General features: G+C 45.9%; 1 protein-coding gene across 3 annotated transcripts in view; it reads left to right on the forward strand.

The window, feature by feature from the left end:
- Nucleotides 1-25,000, forward strand: part of erbin (erbb2 interacting protein) — a 71,079-nt gene that overhangs the window by 3,248 nt on the left and 42,831 nt on the right. For all 3 annotated transcript variants that reach the window (XM_053476372.1, XM_053476371.1, XM_053476373.1), the window contains exon 2: nucleotides 15,498-15,584. Coding sequence is in view for 2 of the 3 variants with exons in the window: in XM_053476371.1 (XP_053332346.1) it covers nucleotides 15,532-15,584 (53 nt within the window). In the remaining variant the exon portion in view is untranslated. The remainder of the gene's footprint in view (nucleotides 1-15,497; nucleotides 15,585-25,000) is intronic.

Raw genomic sequence — 25,000 nt, forward strand, 5'->3', positions numbered from 1 at the left:
GTGTTTATTATTAACACATACTCTGTGTTGTTTCTTGGTCTGATGCTCTGTGCTGTACTGTACTGTACACTCCTACAGGATCTGCAGGCTTTACACTCTACACCTCGTCCTCCTGACACACTGTGCAGATCTGACCCTGACGCCCCACAGTGTGTGTAGGTATGTGTGTGTGCGAGTAGCTTATCTAGCTGATATCTAGCATAAACACATACTCATGTAGGACAGAGGCCCTGAGGTGGGAATAACCCTGGTGAAACTCTCCAGAAATTTAGAAATGTGGTTGTGTAGCATTCGATATGGGTGTAGCTCCTCCTCCTGCAGCAGTGTCAGGCAGTGTGATGCACAGCCACGCCTACACTCGCACATCAGTCTCTTATGGGCGAGGCCAGATTTGTGAATGTCAGAATGTATTAGTTATTCGTAGAGCTTTTTCTAAAATTAAGTCTCTTTTTAGGGTCAAATTTTAAGGAGCATCCTAACAGGTTCTCCACAAAGAAGGTGATCCTGTAGGTTTGTAAAGGTCTGAAAATGCGGGAGACATAACCTCCGTCCCCTAAATAATGGTGGAGAGTATTGGACATGAAGGGGATGAGAAGAACAATGGAAGGGAAAATAACTCAGTGGGAGCATGAAGAGGTGTTTGGGGCGGAGGAACAAATCAGGATAGTGTGTTTTAAGCTCGTCTTCAAATGTGAAATAGAAGAGAGATCACGTACGAGGGTGAGGGAGCGGGCTCTAGAGTTATGGAGCTTTACCCTGCCTGTGGACCAATCAGAGAGAAGCAGGTTTTGTTTCCTGTCTGTCAGTTTGTTGTTGTATCTCAGAGTGTGTGTGTGTGTTAAACACTCATCGATGCTGTAACTGTCACGCACTGCTCTATACAGTAAGAAGCACTTTGTCTGCAGGTCCACAACATAAACTAAATTTAATAAAATAAAAGTCAGTGTGGTAAGTTTGTACAGACACAGTCTCTTCTTGACATTAAGTGTCTGAGCATGTGGAATATCCTTCGAGCACAGTCTACATTTTCTTCACCATCATCACCTCATGCACAGCGTGGGAATGATGCGGCTCTGCTTCACTGCTGTTCAGCGGATTGTTCGGTTTGAGGCTCCCTCAAGAGCTTCCTTAGAGCCACAAAATTCTCTTGCCGGCTGCGTGCCCCTGTCTGAGATGTTTAAATAAAGCAGTGATGTTGCTAGCTTTAGCCGCTTAAACAATCTGCACTGGACAGTTGTGTGTTCAACTTCAGATTCTGCAAAACCAAATTAAGTCCAAAGTCTGTTCAAGGAGATGATGTTGTATTTAAAGATGCGCTCCTCGCTATTCGCTGCTTACACAGCAGTCTCCCTCCTGTGGTTGAGATCGAGTGGTGGGGAGTTGTGTACTCTCCTCTCCTCCCATAACTCCTCCCTCTTCCCTCTCCTCTCCTTTCCTTTCCTTTCCTTTACATGGTCTAAAATAAATGAATTTCTCAAACGTATCCCAGAGTAATGATCGGCAATACAACCTCCAGTGTGTTTCGTACCTGTGGTGTGGAGACGGACCGCTCAGAGCTGGACCTCTGCCAGTGACGTGCTGATGTTCTACATGATGATAAAGCTGTTCTGAACATTGTGTGTCTGTTATTACACTACACTACACTAGCTGGTACAGTGTAGTTAGTAAGGCTATTCTGACCGGTTGTCTGTCTGTAGCAGGTCGATTAATTAGAGTGATGTGGTAAAGGGAGTGTCGCTCTGGGTTTAGTGTTTTATTAAAGGGCTTGGTCTAAGCTGCTGGTGTTCATTATTAAACACTGTTTTCTGTAACCGTTTCTGAACTTCAGGGTCCTTTAATAAACATTTAATTTGTTCATTAGGGCGGACCTGCAGCAGTGAGAGAGAGAGAGAGAGAGTGTGTGTGTGAAGTGGAAAGACTACTTATTAACTGATTATTCTCAGTCTGTTACACACACACATTAACTCTGTAAAAAAAATGCTCACTTATAGCTTCACAGTTTCAGATATTGAGTGTAGTCTCAGAATTAATCATTTATTTCAGAATGTTATTTCATATAATAATCTCTTCTCAGAATGGATCAGTTTACCAGTGAGACATTTTCATACGTCTCCTCAGTCATCAAACATTTGCAGGAGGAGCGAGGCTCTAGCAGGTTGTGTTTTTTATGAGGCTGGGTGTGTGTGTGTGAGTATGTGTTACTTGGTCATATGATCCGGTCCGGTCGCAACATGGCGGTCGAAGCGGTGCTGAGTGGAGACGAGACATTGACTCTTATTTCACTGTAGTTTCTCTGTCCTCCTGAAAACACTTTCCCAGGCAGGCAGCGTGTGTGTGTGTGTGTGTGAGAGAGCGAGAGAGAGAGAGAGAGAGAGAGAGAGCATGCACCTCTACTCAGAGTTTATTATCTAATACACACTCTATGCGACTACACACAGCAAGCAGCAGCAGATCTGTTTTCTCCTTATTTATGCCGTTTAACAGATGTGATGTAACATCTGCAAAGAAAATCACTGACGTGTGTGTCCAGACTAAAATGATCAAAGTTTGGTGAAAAGCTACTTTGAGTGAAGACGACCAGCAACGCGTATAGAAATGTTAGACACATTTGTCATTAGGTCACACAGTTGGCCTAACGACAGTTGGATTCCATATGTGATGCAATTTTTTGATTCGTGCACGGTTCCAGATAAAGAAACTATTGGGTTCTCACTGATAAAAATGAACCAGGCTGTGAGGTCGGGTGTTCTCGAAAACGATCGTGGGGCCCTAACATGAAAACACCATAAATGTACTTGCCACAGTCCTGGCTCTGTTCTTCTCCACCCAGACTCGAAGTTAGATGAGTTTCCATTTGTTAGATCTCAGACACTGACACTACATTTCAATGTTTAAGAAAGAAGATACATTACTATACATTAGCTGTATTAGCTGCTTAAAAACAAAATACTGAACACAAGGGTGTCCAGTTTCACACTTTTGAATAGGCTGAAGTCCCTAACCGAGGAATTAATGCTCGGGTGTTTATCAGGATCATTTTGTTTTCAGCTTTTGGAGCATTTTTAAATGTTTCAATTAAATATGACCATGTACAATCTCAGCTAGAAATGAAAATGTAACTAATTGATTGAGGGATTTACGCTGCATTAGTTAAAGCTACACTGTATTTACTTGAGTCACAAAACAAACCAAACATACCTTACGTACATTCGGGTATGTTAAGGTCTTTACCTGAACCATCAATCAGCAGCCTAGAGCCATAAGCCCACTGCCCCATTGTGTGTGTTTCTCTAATGTTTTAGCGTTATCTCTCTCTATCTAATTTCTTGGCATCATGGCTTCTCTGTACACAAACACCCTGTGCTAGTGACAGCAGGAGGTGAAGGAGAAGTGTGGATCTGGAAGTGAAACAAAGAGCGTGAACTTGGACCTGACATGTTAAAGTGCAGACTCAATAAACATGAACCCGCTGCTCCATTATAGTTTCAGGTCTATATGCAGAGTTTGGACTTTCTTCTCAGTCTTTATTTCTACTCACACACACACACACCAGGGATGTACAGTAATGGCTGCAGACTGGTACAGTGTTAACCTGCTTAACATTAGCTGAAATGCAGTACAGTGAATGTTCAGTGTTTTATTCAGTCAGTCAGTGTTGTTAGGATCTCATGTAGTGTGGCCGAGTGCAAACTGTAATGTGGTGTTCATATAATGTCCAAATAGTAACTGTGTACAGTGCTGGGTGTGTGTGTGTGTGTGTGTGTGTGTATATATATATATATGAAGCAGATGAAAATAAACCAAGATGCTGAGGCAGCAGAGCTGAGGGCAGAGAGGAAGTGCTTTAAAGCTGCTCTCTCTCACTCACCGCACAAGTTTATCACATTTTCCGTGTAACCTCTCCCCTGCTCTACAATAGGGCTCTGGTAAGAAAACACGCTTCAGACTCATTATACCAGACGTGTGTGTGTGTGTAATGGAATGTTTCCATTACACTGGAAAAGCCTGCTTTAGTCCTAAGTGTGTGTGTGTGTGTGTGTGTGTGTGTGTGTGTGTGTGTTTAGCTCGTTCTTACAGTCATGACGTTACTGTACTCTCTCTGACCTGATGTTGTGTAAAGTACAGTAGGTGACATAAGTACTTGTGTAAGTACATGTCAGGTGGCGCGTCAGAAGTCCATCATGATGCACAGTATTTGTTGTCCACTTTATTAGGAACACACTCAGCAGCAGGGTATATAACGTCAGGCAGTTACAGGTCAGGGAAAAAAATCAAGCCTGAAGCCGCTGCACTGACCTGAGCATCTCTCCTCTGTAGCCTTTTTCTTGGCTGATTGCAGAGGAACCTGATGTGATCTTGTGCTGCTGTTCTTTAAGATTCAGCATGTTGTGGTTTCTGAGCTGCTTTCCTGCTCACCATGGTTGTACAGAGTGGTTATTTTTGTCTCCTTCACCATCTTGTCTGCTCTAGCATAACTGCCTGGTTTATAGCTGATATCTGGTTGGATTGGTACATGAATGAGCAGAGGTATGGGTGTTCCTAATAATGTGGCCTGTGAGTGTATATTGAATTAAGATCATGATGGACAAATCAGCCCGAGTAGTTTCGCTGTCTGAGTGTAGTTTCCACTGACGCAACAGAGATTCTGGAAATGTTTAGACTTCACAGAGACTTGTGCACCTGAACATCACACGCCAAGCAAAGTCCTGTGCAGCTTTAGTTCTGTACACACACACCCATGATAGGCCAGATTAGTGTGAAATAAACAGTAAATAATAAACTATCAATCTCTCTGTACTTTTAAACCAGTACTGGACTTAGGGCGCAGACGATACGATATCACGATACCTCTGTGCCGATTTGTCCTGAATTGTTATGCAATTCTCTAAATTCTTCTGCTTTTATATAAATTTATTCTGAGTTTTTGTTACAATTCTAAACAACCTTTACAAATAGTTTGCTCCTACCACACGGGGCGCTGTGCCGTCTGCCAAGGTGTCGGTAGTTTAGAGGACCTACAGGATTATTGAGGAACTGCAACATTTCATTAGCTCAATTGCAAAGTATTTAACAGGGACAAGATCGCGTGTGTGTTTGTGCGAATGCGAGCAGAGTAACATATCTGCCTCACAGGCAGATCCTCAGGAAAATGATGATCAGCTCTTCATGGATATCAAATTTAACCCAGAACTGTACCGCTGCTCTTCCCTGTACAGATCTCCAACAATAACACTTCCTTTAAGGCCGCTTCATATTTGTATAATATAAAGCTCTATCTGATGTGTGTATGGGACTGGTCAGGAATGTTCTGGGGCTGGGATTAAATCCGGCTCTTATTCCAGACTCTCATCAGACCATGTGTGGTGTTCTTAGCAGAGAGTTTAATTTGTACCTGTTCAGCCTGCTTATCCTGATATCACACAGATCTCACACTGCCTTTCCCTGAAACCGACGCAGGAATTTCGTCTACAGGAAAACGCAAATGAAACACAAAAGAAAAGGTTTAAAGGTGTGTGTAGATCAGGAGTGGCAGTGTGGACCGTCTGTGACCTCAAGCCTTGATCTCTCTTTCCTTATATACATCATGCAGCACTACTGTAACATCTGAACGTTTCCTAATGTCACCTGTGTGTGTGTGTGTGTAACTTGAGTGACTAAAGACCACAGGAATGGTCCTCACCCTGATTTACTAGTGTTGTGCTGTTATGGGAAACTAATGTAGGGCAGGGTTAGGTCACCAGTCGGCATGTCAGATCCCAGACGACCCCGTTCTGAGTTCTGTACAAATTAAACTCTCTGCTAACAACACCTCACATGGTCTGATGAGAGTCTGGAATAAGATCTGGATTTAATCCCAGCCCACACGCACGCAAACTCAGTGTCTCTTAAAATCTTCTGCTGTCTTTGAAGCAGAGGTTGGGGGTTTAGGTTCTAGACAGAGGCAGAGCGCTCGTCAGTGTGGAGGTGACAGGACAGCCGGTGCATGTCAGTCCGGAGTAGAAGTGTGTGATTTGGGACGTAGCACCGGTTAGTTTAGTGTTTGCAGTTTGACGGAGAAACGTGTCTGTTCTTTGATGACGTGTGCTAGTGCCGTCTGTCAGGAGAGTGCAGAGACTCGTATAACACCTGCCATGTTGGTATTAACAAAACGAAAGAGTAGGGCGAGTGTTTCCTTTATAATTCCTTCAGTAATTCAAGGAGTCATAACCACTAGTTTTGGGCTGTGTGTGTGTGTGTGTGTGTGTGTGTTTGACTTCACCATGCTCTTCTCTTCTTCCTCGCTGTGAGTTTTCTGATGCAAAACATTTACCTGTAAAAAAAACAAAATGCAACTCAGCTCCATAAATAGGTTTAAGTGTTACCGTGTGTGTGTGTGTGTGTGTGTGTGTGTGTGTCACTGATCGTTATCCTCCTGCGCTCCAGGCTGTACTCACTTACGCATGACTGATGGTTTTCCTCTTTACCACAATACTGCTGTGTGTGTCTTCACAGTACGCTGAATCAAGCTCGAGACACAGCGGCACGACTTTACACACTTTTACGACACAAACATTGTTAACATCTGCATGTCAGCTATAGATATGAATAATAACGTCACAACACAAATCCAGTTCTCTTCTGCTGGACGATATGTGTGTGGTGTGTAGTTTGTGTGAACGGTTCCTCATGGTGCAGGCGTGTCGTAACAGACATCCTCTTCCATTCGTTGCTTTATTTATGCTCCTTTATATTCTCTTTCTTTATAGTTTGTTTAATCTCGAAAGCTTAAATATAGTAAAGTAGAGCAAAAACAAATAAAATCAGTAACTTATTCGTAAAAGGACAATACTGATGAGTTGTGTGAAGTCTCAGAGTGGTTATGTAAAGAAAAACTAATGATGACATCTCAGAACATCCTGTTTATTACAACGTTACATCATCAACACTGTTTCCTCCAGTGCTGCATCAGAGCTCGTACACACACACACACACACACACACACACACACACACAGTGATGCCTGGGGTGATGCCTTTACTGAGGTAGGTTTGGGGTTCCAGAGTCCTCAGTGTGTCAAAAAGAGAAAATGATTCAACTGCATCAGCGATTTCAATACGCTCAGTACACTAAAATGCAAAACACAAAACTGTGCGCGTGCACGCGTGTGTAACAAAGAGAGAGTCAGGGCGTTTTTACATTAGGGCCCGGGATTGTTTCCGAGAACACTTGACCCCAAAGTCTGGTTTATTCTGGTCAGCGAGAACACAGCCGTGTCCGAGTCCACCAGAAAAGGAGTGCTCGAGGATGACACAGTGCACACAGATATAAAAGCCAATCATACCTGAACATGCAAGCAGATCGCTGTTTAGACGCAGTGTCTCCAGCACGCTCCAGCTCATGAACTGACCTACACAGCCACAGCTGATGCAGTAAAGGCCTGAGAGAGCCTCACTATAGATCTTTTTCTTCATTTTAAAATACACAAGTGTTCCCGAGTACAGGGAACAAAAAAAACTATATGAACGCTGGCCAGCAGGGGGAGGGGGAGCAATCATTAATGGGTATAGAATCAATTGTGAATAATGTGAAAACACTCTAAAGTTACCCTAAACACAAGACGGGATGTAGCGAGCACCTGCAGCGTAGTATCAGTGCACCACGAGGGTTTATTTTCAGATTCACGGAATTAAGAAACGAAATGTGAAGTTGATAAACCAGTTCTCTTTGTGTGTTTAGCTAGTCTGGAAGTCTCCAGCGTCTCAGGACCCCCAAACAGAACGCAAAGGGTTAATGAAGAACGACATTCACAGCAGAACTGTAACGACTAACAGATGAAGATCTCTTGCTAACAGGAGCTTTCTAACCATCGAGACTCCTGCACTGTACCGTATAAGAGTTTAACACATTTTCATGTTTTATCGTATTGCTTTGAGCTATTAACAAACCACACTAATCCATCAAGCATGTCCTGTTTAGTGGGATAATGGTTATAACTAACAGGTGTGGTGGATTTAGATGAAATGTGTGAAACACCTTTAGAGCTTCACGTCCTTCAGACAGGAGAACTCCTTCAGATCCACGTCAGAATCATGAGGGATTAGAGGCGACTAATGAACGCTGAGCTTGTAGTGTTTGCTCTCTGTGCGTCTTCAGGTTGTTGTTTAACTAGAATAAAGTTTCTTTTTCTCGCCGCTCCACCTTTGATCACCGTCATATGAAGATTGCTGCAATCGAGATCCCTGTAGCTATGAGTCAGAATTTATTGCATGTGTGTCTGTGTGTGTGTGTGTCTGTGTGTGTGTGTGTGTGTGTGTGTGTGTGTGTCTGTGTGTGTGTGTCTGTGTGTGTGTGTGTGTGTGTCTGTGTGTGTGTCTGTGTGTGTGTGTGTGTGTGTGTGTGTGTGTGTGTGTGTCTGTGTGTGTGTCTGTGTGTGTGTCTGTGTGTGTGTCTGTGTGTGTGTCTGTGTGTGTGTCTGTGTGTGTGTGCGTCTGTGCGTGTGTGCGTCTGTGCGTGTGTGCGTCTGTGCGTCTGTGCGTCTGTGCGTGTGTGCGTCTGTGCGTGTGTGCGTGTGTGCGTGTGTGCGTGTGTGCGTCTGTGCGTGTGTGCGTGTGTGCGTCTGTGCGTCTGTGCGTCTGTGCGTCTGTGCGTCTGTGCGTGTGTGTGTCTGTGTGTCTGTGTGTCTGTGTGTGTGTGTGTCTGTGTGTGTGTCTGTGTGTGTGTCTGTGTGTGTGTCTGTGTGTGTGTCTGTGTGTGTGTGTGTGTCTGTGTGTGTGTCTGTGTGTGTGTCTGTGTGTGTGTCTGTGTGTGTGTCTGTGTGTGTGTCTGTGTGTGTGTCTGTGCGTGTGTGCGTCTGTGCGTGTGTGCGTCTGTGCGTGTGTGCGTCTGTGCGTGTGTGCGTCTGTGCGTCTGTGCGTCTGTGCGTGTGTGCGTGTGTGCGTCTGTGCGTGTGTGCGTGTGTGCGTGTGTGCGTGTGTGCGTGTGTGCGTCTGTGCGTGTGTGCGTCTGTGCGTGTGTGCGTGTGTGCGTCTGTGCGTGTGTGCGTCTGTGCGTCTGTGCGTCTGTGCGTCTGTGTGTGTCTGTGTGTGTGTGTGTCTGTGTGTGTGTGTGTGTGTGTGTGTGTCTGTGTGTGTGTGTGTCTGTGTGTGTGTGTGTCTGTGTGTGTGTGTGTGTCTGTGTGTGTGTGTGTGTCTGTGTGTGTGTGTGTCTGTGTGTGTGTGTGTGTGTGTGTCTGTGTGTGTGTCTGTGTGTGTGTCTGTGTGTGTGTCTGTGTGTGTGTCTGTGTGTGTGCGTGTGTGCGTGTGTGCGTGTGTGCGAGTGTGCGTGTGTGCGTGTGTGCGAGTGTGCGTGTGTGCGTGTGTGCGTGTGTGCGTGTGTGCGTGTGTGCGTGTGTGCGTGTGTGCGTGTGTGCGTGTGTGCGTCTGTGTGCGTGTGCGTGTGTGCGTCTGTGTGCGTCTGTGTGTGCGTGTGCGTCTGTGTGTGCGTCTGTGTCTGTGTGTGCGTCTGTGCGCGTGTGCGTCTGTGCGCGTGTGCGTCTGTGCGCGTGTGCGTCTGTGCGCGTGTGCGTCTGTGTGCGTGTGTCTCTGTGCGCGTGTGCGTCTCTCTGTGCGCGTGTGCGTCTCTCTGTGCGCGTGTGCGTCTCTGTGTGCGCGTGTGCGTCTGTGCGTCTGTGCGTCTGTGTGTGTGTGTGCGCGTCTGTGTGTGTGTGTGCGCGTCTGTGTGTGTGTGCGCGCGTCTGTGTGTGTGCGCGCGCGTCTGTGTGTGTGTCTGTGTGTGTGTGTGTGTGTGTGTGTCTGTGTCTGTGTGTGTCTGTGTGTGTGTGTGTCTGTGTGTGTGTGTGTCTGTGTGTGTGTGTGTGTGTGGCATGACATCATGCCAACAGTTAGTTTAGTGGAAGTGTTGTTGACTGGTTCTCCTGGTGATACAGGAGACGGAACAAATTGTCCTGACCAGAGACGCGCTCTGTTATCTCCTGTCTGACAAAACCGAGGCTTGTGACCTCACGGGTCAAAGGTCATTCAGATATGGCCTCTCTGCGGTGAGAGTCTCTGTCGTCCTTCATCCCTGATGTCGTGAATCATGAATGAGGTGTAAAGTTAAACACATCCGCCTGACTCATCTGCTCTCGCTTTTTACATATGGCTGCTACTGCTACTAAAATATATATATATATTATTTATAATATTAGCATATATCAGTTAGTATAGATTGTATTTGTGTGTGTGTGTGCGCATGTGTGTGTGTATATATATATATATATATATAAAATAAAATCTTAAGTTGTATGTGAACATTTCCAGTTATTCTAGGTCAATTTTAGTCATTTGTTACAAGACTAGATGTAACATACACTCACACACACATATACGTGTGTGAGGGGCGGGGGCGTGTGTGTGTGAGGGGCGGGGGCGTGTGTGTGTGAGGGGCGGGGGCGTGTGTGTGTGAGGGGGGGCGTGTAAGAGTTTTTGCTGTGCTTTCACTGATGTGACTGACGCAGGGTAAATTGGGCTGATTGATCAGACTAAGTTAATGGACTAGTGATTAGTAATCAGTGATGCAGCTGAGTTGTTGTTCATCTCTCTTTGCCTCTGCAGTGCTGGTGAAGGAACCTCGCAAAGAAACAGTGGAAAAGCTTATTATACAGATAAGATCATGAACAAATCTGTCTCCTTCCTCAAACACAGACACAACACACACAGGGGTGTAAACACTCCTCAGCCATTTCTCACACACACAGACACACACACACACGTTTTTTTAACAGCTTTTTCTTTCCCTAATAACCATTTGCCTGTACTCAGGTGCTGCTCCTGCTGTCTGTGTGAGTCTGAGTTTGTCTGTCTTGTGCCTCTGTTTCACTGTGTCCTGTGGTTTTCATCTGCCTTTTGTGAGACTACACACTGAATCAACTGTATCACCGTGAGAACCACCAGCACCTGCTGAGAACCACTGAGGGAGTGTGTGAGCCCTTACACACCCGGGCGTGAGCGCGCTCTCAGACTGTGCTGTAATCGGGTACAGCAGGGGTTCAGCCATCTTACTATTCCAAACTGTAGTAAAGGAAACTGCTCTGTTCACACTGATGGTGTGAGGAACAAGTGAACACTCGCTGGAGCACAGAGCTCACACGAGACCACACACATATATATATATATATATATATATATATAGTGTGTGTGTGTATGCATATAGCATTATATAGATAGGGCTCTAGATCGAGTGACATGTCCCCTTTTTTCAGCACAACTTTGGCAAATTGCTGAACTAAATTGTATTTTAATTGTAATGGGGTGGGCGATATACGGTAGACACGGTTAACTGGTAGAAATTTGTCAACCGATATAGATTTTGGTCTATCGTCTTAATCACGGTTGAGATCACGTGACGTTGAACATTACGTAACCACGCAATACACATTCACTTCTATGGGGAGCCAAACACATCTAAAGTGGGACGAAAACGGGGCACCCGATTGAGCCGGCGTGAGCAGACCAAATATCCAGACCCGGTGGATCGCGCAGCGCGGACCAACTTGAGCAGCGCTGCTCGAATCACAAACCTGCGCGACTCTGGTAGAAATAGACTACGCCGACCATCAAAATACATTTTACCCCGCTGGGATGCGAACGTACAAACCAGGAAATAATATTAAACAGTTAAATATATGGTTTTTAAATAAAAAACAGTGGGTCGCGCAGGTTTGTGATTTGAGCAGCGCTGCTCAACTTAGTCCGCGCTGCGCGATCCACCGGGCTGCACAAATAAACCAGATCATCTCTGCGCTGTCCAGATAGTCGCGCTGCGCTGTCCACTGGGCCGCACAGATATTTGGTTCAATCAGGTGCCATGGTTTCGTCTCACTTTTGATGCGTTTGGCTTCACATACACTTCGACAATGGAAGAAGATGGTGCAGCAGCAGTGAGTTTGCTTACATGTGACAAAACCGACAACGAGGAGATTGTACAAAAAAAAGGTAAATTCCTCGGTAAAATAAGTATTTGGTCACTTACAAACAAGCAAGATTTCTGGCTCTCACAGACCTGTAACAACTTCTTTAAGAGGCTCCTTTGTCCCCTACCCGTTACCTGTATTAATGGCATCTGTATGAACTCGTTATTAGTATAAAAGACACACACTCCAAACTCCACTATGGCCAAGATCAAAGAGCTGTCAAAGGACACCAGAAACAAAGTTATGGACCTGCACCAGGCTGGGAAGACTGAATCTGCAGTAGGAAAGCAGCTTGGTGTAAAGAAATCAACTGTGAGAGTAATTATTACAAAATGGAAGACATACAAGACCATTGATAATCTCCCTCGACCTGGGGCTCCGCGCAAGATCTCACCCTGTGGGGTCAAAAGGATCATAAGAACTGTGAGCAAAAATCCCAGAACCACACGGGGGGACCTAGTGAATGACCTGCAGAGAGCTGGGACCAAAGTAACAAAGGCTACCACCAGTAACACACTGTGCATCCAAAGAAGACCATACCTACAGCATGGGGAGGAAACATGCTTTGGGGCTGTTTTTCTGCAAAGGGACCAGGACGACCGATTCGTGTAAAGGAAGGAATGAATGGGGCCGTGTATCGTGGGATTTTGAGTGAAAATCTCTTTCTATCAGCAAGGACATTGAAGTTGAAACGTGGCTGGGTCTTTCAGCATGGACAATGATCCCAAACACACCGCCCGGGCAACGAGGGAGTGGCTTCGTAAGAAGCATTTCAAGGTCCTGTAGTGTCCTAGCCAGTCTCCAGATCTCAACCCCATAGAAAATCTTTGGAGGGAGTTGAGAGTCCGTGTTGCCCAGCGACAGCCCCAAAACATCGCTGATCTAGAGGAGATCTGCATGGAGGAACGGACCAAAGTACCAGCAACAGTGTGTGAAAACCTTGTAAAGACTTTTGACATCTGTCATTGCCAACAAAGTATTGAGATGAAACTTTGTCATTGACCAAATACTTATTTTCCACCATAATCTGAACATAAATTCTTTAAAAATCCTACAATGTGATTTTCTGGATTTTTTTTCTCCCTTATTTTGTCTCTCATAGTTAAGGTATACCTATGATGAGCGTTACAGGCCTCTCTCATCTTTTTAAGTGGGAGAACTTGCACAACTGGTGGCTGACTAAATACTTTTTTGCCCCACTGTATGTATAAGTGGGCGTGTCCCAGGTGTTGTCCAGTGGTTAATGACACTAACTGTGTGTCTCAGCGTGGGTGAGAGTAGGTCTGTACGGTCCGCAGTACTGAGGAGAGAGCAGCTGTCTGACTAAACCCACATTCACACCCAGTCACAGAAGCACTTTTAGTGAGAACACACATCTGATAACTGGTTAAATGAACTGGTTAATAGCAAAATATCAGGATAAAAAAGAAACCTCATAATCGGTTGATAATCATGGTGGAACTGTACAAAAGTGATCTCACCTTCGGGGATGTGCTGTTGTGCTAAATCAGGTGGTCCGCTGTGGCAAGCAGTCGAAAGGCCACAACCAGTGAAGATGTGACATTAGCAGCAGCAGGTATCTGAGGTGACCTTGTTTCCATGGTAACGCAGGGAGAAAGTATCGTCCAGGGAAGTTCCTTTAGCCGTCCGCAGGTGGCAGGGAGCACTTTAAAGTAGACAGTGGAACAGAATGCAGCTACAGACTCTGTTGCTTCAGGAAACTCAGGGACGTGACATTCCTGTGGAGAACACCACGGCCTGTGGACTGGACCTGCTGTTCCTCACAAGTAATAAACTCAGGAACATCAGAAACCTCCTGTTACACTACTGTGTCTCACGTCACAGCAACACCACAGTACTGACTGCTCTGTACACACACACACACACACACATACCGCTTTACACTCTGTTTGGATTAAAGTAAACCACCGATAATAAGAAATAATATTACAGGATTACTTTTATTTCATCCAATAGATTACTTTAGGTGTTAAACAAATTGGGTATTAATGCTTATTATTGAATGTAACAGTTGCTGTATTGTAAGGAGAATAAAACATGTGGTGATGTGGCCTGACTCTTATCTGCCTGAAGGTGATTATTGTCCAATAACAGCACATCACCACCCTGGCCTGACGTTGATGAGCCGAGAGATTATCTGTTAATTACTGCACGTTCATGTGTTGACACTGTATACTGTCCATGGATCATGTCTTACATCACCTTGGGTTTAGATCTTGAGTGTTTGTGTGTAGACGTGCAGTAGAGGCAGATCACATCCACACTCGGCTCAGTTTCACTTCCCAGAAGGTGAGGGAAAGACTGTAAGATTCTCATTTCCATCCCTGTGTGTGTGTGTGTGTGTGTGTGTGTGTGTGTGTGTGTGTGTGTGTGTTTGTGTGTGTGTGTGTTTGTGTGTGTGTGTTTGTGTGTGTGTGTGTGTGTGTGTGTGTGTGTGTGTGTGTGTGTGTGAGAAGAACAAATCTGTGACAGATCTGCAGTGAAGGAGAGGAAGTAGAGTAGAGTAGTGAGCGAGTGTGTGATGTAAGCTAAAGGCCACACAGCTGAAAAAAATCTTTCATTTAGTTTATTTCCACTTTGTGTTAAACTTTGTTCTCGTCTCTCGTCTCCTCACTTCTCTTGTCTTACCTCCACTGCCTCTCTACTTTTTGCTTATCTTGTCTCTTCCCTCTTGTGACTCGTCCGTCTCTTTCTCCCCTTTCTCATCTCTACTCTCTGATTTCTACCGGTCTCTCCGCTCTGATCTCGTCAGCATCTCTCAGACAGCAGGAAAGACCTGAGTTTGATTTCTCTACCTTTGGGGAATGAGTGACTTTTGATCTCTACTTCAGGCAACAATGTGCTGTTATTACAGGACCTTGCTCACACACACACACACACACACACACACACACACACACACTCCACAAACACATGTGTACATGCATTAGGGAGGCTTGTGAAACTGTGTGTGCTGAAATGTGTGTTTATCAGAGCTGTAGTGTTCAGTAAACCTAAAGCACGCATGGTGAAATTTACAGGCTCCTCCCACATGCCTGAGTGTAGTTCATGCTTTCACTCGCTTCATAAAACACACAAACACGTGACGGGCTGCACTCGGTCCCTGCGGTCAGGACGCAAACCTGTATCAGACATCAGAAAAGGTGTTTTATACTCTGTGTAAGGCTGCTTTTTCTCTGTATGTCTCGCTCCACTCCACCTGTCTCTCTCTCTCCCTGTCTCTCTCTCCTTGTCTCTTTCTCTCTCTTTCTCTCTCTCTCTCCCTGTCTCTCTCTCTCCCTGTCTCTCTCTCCTTGTCTCTTTCTCTCTCTTTCTCTTTCTCTCTATATCCTGATGGTGAAATCACATATTTCAGTTAAGCTAATGCTGCTGTAAGAAGCTCCTGCTGAGAGAGACATTGCGGTAGTGAGCTGGACACAGTGGGAGAGCTGGACTTTATCAGTTCTGTTTCAATTCTGCTTTGAAGCGCTAAACAAACTCAGTGCGTCTTCCGTGTCCCCTCACACCCCTCTTTCTGTTTCTAAATCTCTACACCTGTTCTCCTCAGGTGTGTGTGCTGCTGATTTCTTCCCCTGTGTTGGATGTCCCTTCATGTGCTGAGTGAGATCCTGAGACGTGGCTCATACATGAGAAGGTAAGAGAACTTCCGGCGCTCCCCCTGCAGTCTCTTTGCACAAGCATGACCTTATTTATCCTGATCCCAGGGTGATGTTAGTTTACAGTCCTGATCTCCTGATTGAGTTTAGTGTCAACTGAGCCTTATAGCTGTGTGTTAATGAGGTTAGATCACACTCCAGAGCTTCTCTGTGCTCATCAGCTGTGTGAGTGTGTGCCGCTCGCCCTGCTCTCCTTCTCCCGCTGTCATGAACATGAGTGCATGTTGTGCAAACACTCGTCCTGAGCAGAACATCCAGACGTTGGATATTTGTGAAGTGTGTTTCTGGTGATTTATAAAGCTGCAGTGTCTGAGGGAACATGTGTGTAAGTTCTCGAAGAAACGTGTGTGTTGTGTCTGTTGGATGAGAGTGTGAACGTGCAGGTCTGTGTTTGTGCCCCGGAGTTCTGACACCAGTGTGTGTAACAGGAGCGTCGCGTCTGCTTCCCTCGCTTATATCTGGACTCGCTAGGGAACACACACACTGAGCAACTCCACACACACACTGAGGAACTCCACACACACACTGAGGAACTCCACACACACACTGAGGAACTCCACACACACACTGAGCAACTCCACACACACACTGAGCAACTCCACACACACACTGAGGAACTCCACACACACACTACACACACTGAGGAACTCACACACACTGAGGAACTCACACACACACACTGAGGAACTCCACACACACACACTGAGCAACTCCACACACACACTGAGGAACTCCACACACACACACTGAGCAACTCCACACACACACACTGAGCAACTCCACACACACACTGAGGAACTCCACACACACACACTGAGCAACTCCACACACACACACACTGAGCAACTCCACACACACACACACTGAGCAACTCCACACACACACACACTGAGCAACTCCACACACACACACACTGAGCAACTCCACACACACACACACTGAGCAACTCCACACACACACACACACACACTGAGCAACTCCACACACACACACACACACACACACACACACACACACTGAGTTTCCTTCCTGCAGACTCTGTCCCTCAGTCTCTCAGGACATTTTCCACAGGCTGCTCGACACGCTGTACATGAGGAGGTTATAACCAGGTGGTTGCTCTCGCTGTTTCCATTACAGCTCACACAGTGAAACATTTCCCAGTTTCACCAGACTGTGATCAGATCAATCGGAGAGGTTAGAGGTGGCCTCAGCCTCCAGGCGATCATCTGTACACCATGACGACGAAGGTTACATTAAACCAAATCTAAGCTTATAAATTACTTTTATAGATACTGTTCTCATGTCTAAGAGTGGAGTTGACGTAATTGGTGAGCTGACGGTTGTTGCGTTAGAGCACAGGTGTGTCGAGCCCCGAGTGAGAGACGTGTACGATCTGCTGTATGGTTTACTGTAATCCAGGAGAAACACGTGTGTGTGTGTGTGTGTGTGTGTGTGTGTTTAATAGGGATTAGGTTGATTGTGATCATGGTGAGGAGAGGGTCAGGCTGATTGATGAGAGTTTTGCCAGAAGTTGTTCACATCTCATTAACCGTGAGTAACGGGAGGGCCTCAGCGCTGGGACGCGACACACAGAGACACAGTGCCTTTTATGGACATGTCCGTGCTGAAGCATTCGTTTTCTGGCTCTGTCACACAGGTTGCATATGCAGTCCGTTTAAGTAATTGTGTGTGTGTGTGTGTGTGTGTGTGAGAGAGAGAGGGAAAGAGAGATGAGCAATAAAAGATGACATAAGTAAATGCCCCTTTTAATCCTAAATTAGCAGTGTGGCAGCTCCTCCTCTTCCTGAAGATGTTATCTGATTGGTCGGTCATTAGCAACTCAGCAAAGCTGCCAGGTCTCAAGTGTGTTATGTAAACAGTCTGCCTTGTTGTTTTGCCGGGACGTTGCCGTGCATCACCATGGATGTGTGAAGTGTTTTGGCGCTGCTTCATGCCTGGCAGCGAGGCTTTACCCGGAAACTAACAGCACTTAAACACTTCTTCTTCCAGCCCTCTATGAGGAGCGACTGAGAGTTCTGCTGTGATCCTGTTCGCTGTTTGCCGTGCTCTGTGACTGTTCTCTTTAGGACTTGTCTCCTCACCCAGGCTCCAGCAGCGAGTCGTTATAGGTGTAGGCAGGCAGATGGCAGTCGTTTAAGTGGCAAATGTTTGCGGTCAGTTCGTCTCACACTGACACTCGGGGCTGGAGAAACGCTAGCGCTCGCCGTGCTGTCCGTCTGGGAGCAGGTATGCGCTGGAATGAGGAGTCCTCTTGGTCTTACGTGGTCAAGAGCGTTTTCTGCCCCGTCACTGCTCGAATGGGGCAATAATGAGGCCAGACAGTGTTACTTGTGTGCTCTAAAGATTCTGCACACTTAGTAATGCTCTTCTGCAGGCAGTCTTTCCCAAACCTCAGGAATTCTGCACCACGTTGTAGAGAGAGAGAGAGAGAGAGAGAGAACTGCTGAACTGTCGTCGCCATCAGAAACACAAAACACAGACCGTGAACCATTCGAGGTTTTCCTAACACACATGACGTGGCAGGTTTTAAATTATCAACGTGTTTATTCAGCACATATCTCAAGCTGCACTGATGCAGTTTAAGGCATTGGACTACGGTTCGGAAGGTCCCAGGTTCAAACCCCACAACCACCACCTTGAGCGCGGCCCTTAACCCTCAACTGCTCAGATGTGTAATGAGATAAAAATGTAAGTCGCTCTGGATAAGAGGGTCTGCCAAATGACTAAATGTAAATGTAATGTAATGTATAGTCTGTTCAGGAAGTGTACATGTGTGTGTGAGTTTTTCCAAACACACATTGCTAATTGTCCTGTCTCTACAGGGCGTCTATGAGTAATTTAACTAAACCTGGACAGCGTGGGATTTATTCTCAGATCAGATTATCTGGTGTCTGATGTTTACAGTGTGTGTTTATCAGACGATTTCTTTAGAACCCAGACATTAAATCCCACGATAGCGGGTTAGCCATAGCTCATTTGTTTCCTGTGTAGTCCTGCTGGCTGTAACACGCACACGCGCGCGCGCGCACACACACACCGACAGTCAACACACACCAGAGGTTCTGTCTGACGTTTGGAGTGTTTATACTCGCTGGCACTTTGTGTTGGAAAACGGCGATGCTGGCACGGTGCCACAGCTGGATCTGGGGACGAGATGAAAGGATGCGAGGCGGTGTGTAGAAGTGTTTACGGTGTCGGGAGACTTGAGACGTTCCCCAGCTCTCCTTCCACAAGCTTCTGTTTTTCCTCTTCTATATCCGCCGCTGCTCTCCCCGCGCTCCCGCCACCATTGCCGCCCGGCCCGAGCCGCGCGCTACCGTCCCTGAGTGTATTGTTCCCACCGCTCCCACGCCACGCTCGCCGCCCCAGCAGCAGACGCGCACGAACTTCTGTTGTCTTCACCTTGAATGGAATGAATCTGTTGGCCTGACTTGTGTCTCGCTAAACTTTCTGTCTCGCTTTCCTGTCTGTCATAACACGTCTGTTGTCTCACTTCCTGTGCTGCAATATGGCTTCCCTCAGCTTCCTGGGCGCTGTGTCAGCGTCTCACTCACATCAGACGTAAGAGCAGGAGCAGGGAACTGACCGCTTTAACTTCATCTGCGAGTCGAGAACAGACACATACAAACACACACACACACACACACACACACAGCTCCCCACGGCTCCTTTATAGTTTCACTTCATCATGAGCATGTCTGTGAGTGTATGAGCGCGGCAGTCAGCGACAAACACACGTCCTATCACTCAGGCCTGATCTCTGCAGCGCTGAGGAAAATAACCTGTGTGTGTGTGTGTGTGTGTGTGTGTGTATACACTTGTGTGAACTTCATTCAACTTCCTGACCACTATATCCTGTCATCAATATATCACACACACACACACACACACACACACACACGGACACACAGTGTTTATAAAGTGAGCAGCTGAAGCTTTAACACCTGCTTTAACTCCCAGCCTTCTGGTCAGTGGCTCTTTACTTCACTCTGTGACTTATTACACTTTTCATTCCAGGGGTTTAAGATCACAGCTTCATATTGCAGAAGCTCAAGAGAGCAAAATTGTCTTTTGCCCCTGAGTGGGAGGAGCTTATTGTCTTTCTCCTGTCAGTCACAGTGCCACTCGTCAGTCAGGGGCATCAGAGAGCTCCTGTATGTAGAAGAGGGCCGAGTGTGTGCTGTTGATAAACATGACCAGGACCTCCATCTGGTACCTCCGGAGAGTAACGTCTCCTTTAACATCTGTCCTGCACTGGGTTTAGGAAAGCAAGCAACCTACACCAGCATTACAGTTGGTTTCACCCCTGTGTGTGTGTGTGTGTGTGTGTGTGTGTGTGTGTGTGTGTGTGTGTGTGTGTGTGTGTGGGAGAGAGAAGGCCAGACTGTAAATGCTAATGAGGCACATTGAGTGTACTAACGATCTGGGTTTAAACAGAGCTGGAGATTAAAGATGGGTGATGTGGTTAGTGTTTCCTGTCTCTCTGCCAGAACACGAAGGAGAAGCTCCGTCACTCATTAACTCCTTGTGTGCGGCACCCGCACCTGTCTCTCTCTCTCTCTCACTCTCTCTCTCACTCTCTCTCACTCTCTCTCTCTCTCTCTCTCTCTCTCTCTCCCTCCCTCTCTCTCACACCCCACTGTCCCTCTCTCTCTCCCACTGTCTCTCTCTCTCTCACTGTCTCTCTCTCTCTCTCTCTCCCTCTCTCTCACACCCCTCTCTCTCTCTCTCTCCCTCTCTTCCTCTCTCTCTCTCTCTCCCTCTCTTCCTCTCTCTCCGGTCAGTTCAGAAGAGCTTCATCAACATGAATGTTAACAAAAATTTTAAATTTTTGCCAAAACACCTATAAAACATAAATTATTTTATAAGTTACATCAGTCTGAGTTTTTTGAACTCCCTCTCTTTCTTTTTCTTTACACCTCTTCAGTGTTTTTTCCCCAACAGGTTTATAAAAACTCCTCTTTCTCTGGGTCTTCCTGCACTAGCTGTTATTCTTATACATAAAACTCTGCTCTTTATTTTGAGCTCCACTTTAGATACAGCGTATTTACAGATGTTACAGTTACAGATGTTGTAGACATATAATTACAGATGTATTAATAAGATGATGTAGTTAAAGGTGTTGCAGTTCTAGGTGTAGTCACAGATGTTGTAGTTACAGATATAGTTACAGATGTTTGAGGTGTTATAGACATTATGGTTATAAAGATGATGCTCTGCTACTGATCCGAGACATGCACTTCCTGGCATGAAAGTAAATGGAACTGTGGTGTGTGTGTGCGTATGCGTGTGCGTGCGCGTGCGCGTGCGCGTGCGTGCGTGCGTGTGTGTGTGGTGTGATTATATAATATAATAGTGCTCCTGCGGAACTTCTCTTAGGTTTATTATTGAACCTTCAGTCAGTCATCACACAGTCTCTACACTGACCCTCTGTCTATAGGATCACACTCATCACACACACACACACACACACACGCACACGCACGCACGCACGCACACAAAGGGAGGGGTCCTGCCCACAGTGTAAGATGAGAAACAGGAAGTACTGCTGATGGTTTGGTACCGTTAGTGCCAGATTTGTCAGGTACAACAGAGACACATGGTATGAGACCGTGTGTGTGTGTGTGTGTGTGTGTGTGTGTGTGTGTGAGAGAGAGGGAGAGAGTGCTAGAACAGGAAAGTCATTTTCACTCCTACACCCATCTCCCATTGGAGTGTATCCCTTAGGGCTGCGTGATTCGGCCTAAAATCTAAATTTGATTAATTGAACATTTTAACTCGATTACGATTAATGAACGATTATTTTATTTATTTATTTTTTGCCCTCATAGTTCACTGACACCTTTTGTACAGTAAATATGCTCACATACTGTATTACAAGTGAGAGATTTTCGAATGAAGGGTGCATTACTTGATTTTAAATCATTTTGTTCGATGTCGTCCTTACTGAAGCCAAAATGTGTCCAAATAACAGAGACTGTGTTTTTCTTTGGTACAATCTGCTCTTGTTGCTCAGTTGTCTCAGTCTTTAAGCTCTCCATGCTCGACATGTGGGCGGGATAACGGAACGGAGCGGGGTCACGTGACTCCACGCGCGGTAGTGTTTTTAAAGGGAAAGTAATTAATATAATTGCCTTTGGAAAGTTTGATCGATTATAGGTTCTGAATGTCGAATTCGATTCCTTTTCGATTAATGGCCCAGCCCTAGTATCACTCGTGCACACACACACACACACACACAGGTGCAGAGAGAGAGAGAGAGAGAGAGAGAGAGAGAGAGTACCTTTTAGTCCAAGCTAGTTCATCAGAAACAATAATCAAATACAGAAATTTAACCATTAAAAAAATTATGCTGAAATTAATAGAGAAATAAAATATAATTTTAATGCATTAAAATAATGTAATGGATTGAGATGGAAATAATATTTTTTCATTCATAAGTTTGTGTGTGTGCGTGTGTGTGGTGTCATCCCACCCAAGAGTGTCTCTCACACTGACACCATCATGAGGTTCAGAACTTGTTGATGCTCTTCAGTTCCTTCTGTCTGAGTCTGCTTTAGTTTAATTTCTCTGTATTTTCAAAATGAATTATTGTTTATTTCATTTTTATTTTATGACTTTTTACATCAGCTTGTTGTATTAGCTGAGATCAACGCTGGCTTTAATGAGACAGTGAGTTTATATCTGTAATCACTGTTATCATTATCATGATCAGTACTGTAACACACCTGTGGTAAACACTCACACACTCCCTGAGAGTTACACCGCTTCACTCTACACAGACTCACGTCCTACCTCGTGCTGCAGCGAGTTCCTCGAGGTCAGTGTTGCTTTCAGTTCTTAGATTTTATTTCCTTCTTTCTCTCTCTCTCTCTCTTTCTCTCCTTCTCTCCTTTTCTCTTGACACACTTTCATTATAATCTTATATTTAATTAAACTCTCGGCAGCTAATGCAGGGATTTAAAACCAGTTGCTATTTTTGACAGCACACCTGACTCTCTCTCTCTCTCTCGCTCTGTCTTTCTGTCTCTCTCTCTCTCTCTCGCTCTGTCTCTCGCTCTGTCTCTCGCTCTCTCTGTCTCTCGCTCTCTCTGTCTCTCGCTCTCTCTGTCTCTCTCTCTCTGTCTCTCTCTCTGTCTCTCGCTCTGTCTCTCTCTCTGTCTCTCTCTCTCTCTCGCTCTGTCTCTCTCTCTCGCTCTGTCTGTCTGTCTGTCTGTCTGTCTGTCAGCTTGATCTGAGTCTCTCCGTGTAGTGTTAGTGCTTCATGCTCGGGGCGAGTCGCCATCACTCGTCCTCCTCCTGTCTCAGCTTTCTGCAGTGGTCAGTTTACTGTCACCTGCCAACAGGCTTTAATCCGCTGCCAACACACACACACACACACACACACACACACACACACTCTCGCTGAGTGTTTGGACAGCATCCATGAGTGATTCCGGTATTGGTGTGACAGTCACTGAGGTGAAGTCCAGAGAGTTAAATGTAAATAAGAAGAGCACAAGAGTCTCCTGTTGCTCTGCTTAGCGACGCTCCTGCTGGTGTTATGAGGAGCTTCAGTGAGATCACTCGCTCGAGTTTCTGTCTTCTAACCCAGATGAGGATGGGTTCTGTTATCACCCAGATGAGGATGGGTTCCCTGTTGAGTCTGGTTCCTCTCAAGGTTTCCTCCTATTACCATCTCAGGGAGTTTTTCCTTGCCACTGTCGCCCTCAGCTCGTTTATCAGGGACGATCTGATCATTCTGATTCATACACACTCACATCTCATACACACACACACACTCACATCTCATACACACATCTCATACACACTTAAATAATTCTTTTAATTGTGTAAAGCTGCTTTGTGGCAATGACAATTGTTAAAATCACTATACAAATAAAATTTTATTAAATCTAACTAAGTTCACGGCTAACCTGTCACCTCACTGACTCTGACGTGCACACACACACACACACACACACACACACACACACACACACAGCAGAACATCAGCTTCTCTCCTTGGCCAGTGAAACGGAGCTCTCGCTCGGGGAGTGCAGGTCGGATTACGCGTGTCGCTGCGACAATAGCGGCTTTTGTTTCCTCACTAGCTTTAGAAGCGCTGAGCGTTTAGGAGAGCAGCAAGAACCAAAACCACGGGGTAAGGAACCGGACCAGCAGGTTCTTCTGCCCTTCATACCGATACTGTGGGGTTTCTGCCCCGCCTTTTACAGACCGATTTAATCACGTTAATTCACAGGTGTGTGTGTGTGTGTTTTCAGGTGTTGTGTGTTGTTTTTCGTGGACTCGCTCAGGACTCAGAAATATTCAGACTTATCGTAGTTTGGAGGACAGAGAAACACACACACACACACACACTCACATGACAGCTGGAGTCTGAGACGCAGACACCTGAGCCACGCTACACAGTGGACACGTGTATGAGAGTCTCAGTGTTGATCACCGCTCGACAACACACACCTGTTTATCCTCCATCAGCCGTGCTTCATCAGCGCAGCCCAGAATATTCAACAGCTCAGATAACCATAGTGATGAGGAGATGCCTGTTGTCATGGTGACGCTGTGTTTTCTCTGAAAGGACTAGTGAAGTGTATTGATTAGTTAGAAACTCGTGAGTTACAGTTAGTGATGCTAGCGATGGTGTGTGTGGGAGGGACAGAAGGAGGCTGTGGAGATGAGTCTCACTCAGGTGTAGCAATGTTCGTCTCTCACTTAACAAAAAAATAAAAACCAGGACTCACACCTGATACGTCAGCTGCCTGATAGATGCACGCTAGCCGTGTGTGTGTGTGTGTGTGTGTGTGTGTGTGTGTGTGAACACATTATAAAACATCAGGGTCCTTTAAATATTCATACATGCTTTATGAGAAGTTATGAGACATTTTGAGTGATTATGAACAGTTATGAGGCGTTCTGAGACACTGAAAGGTTATAAACTGGTTCTCTCCTTCACTCTTCAACTCTGAGTGTTTACACTGAAGCTTGTGTTCCAGCTGTGTCTCAGTAAAACACCACCAGCACCACTGCTGTCCTTTCATCCTCTCCCTCTATCTCACCTATCTCTTTATCTCTCTCTCTCCCTCCCTCTATCTCTCTTTATCTCTCGCTCTCTCTCTCTCTCCCTCCCTCCCTCTCTCTCTCCCCCCACCCCCCCTTCTCTCTCACATGTTTTTACTCTTGATCGTGTGTCTGATTACCCCGCGCCCCCCCTCCCCCCCGTCTGTCTCTCAGACTGACCTACTTCTCCAGTTCCCAGGGTTCAGATGTCGCGTCGCTCAAGTCGTCTCCGTGACGACGCTTCTCTGTTGTGTTCCCCAAACCTCAGTGCTTAATACACACATGGTCTCACCTTACTGCTCAGCACCGGGTT

The sequence above is a fragment of the Clarias gariepinus genome, chromosome 17 (genome assembly GCF_024256425.1).
Source record: "Clarias gariepinus isolate MV-2021 ecotype Netherlands chromosome 17, CGAR_prim_01v2, whole genome shotgun sequence".
Lineage (NCBI taxonomy): Eukaryota > Metazoa > Chordata > Actinopteri > Siluriformes > Clariidae > Clarias > Clarias gariepinus.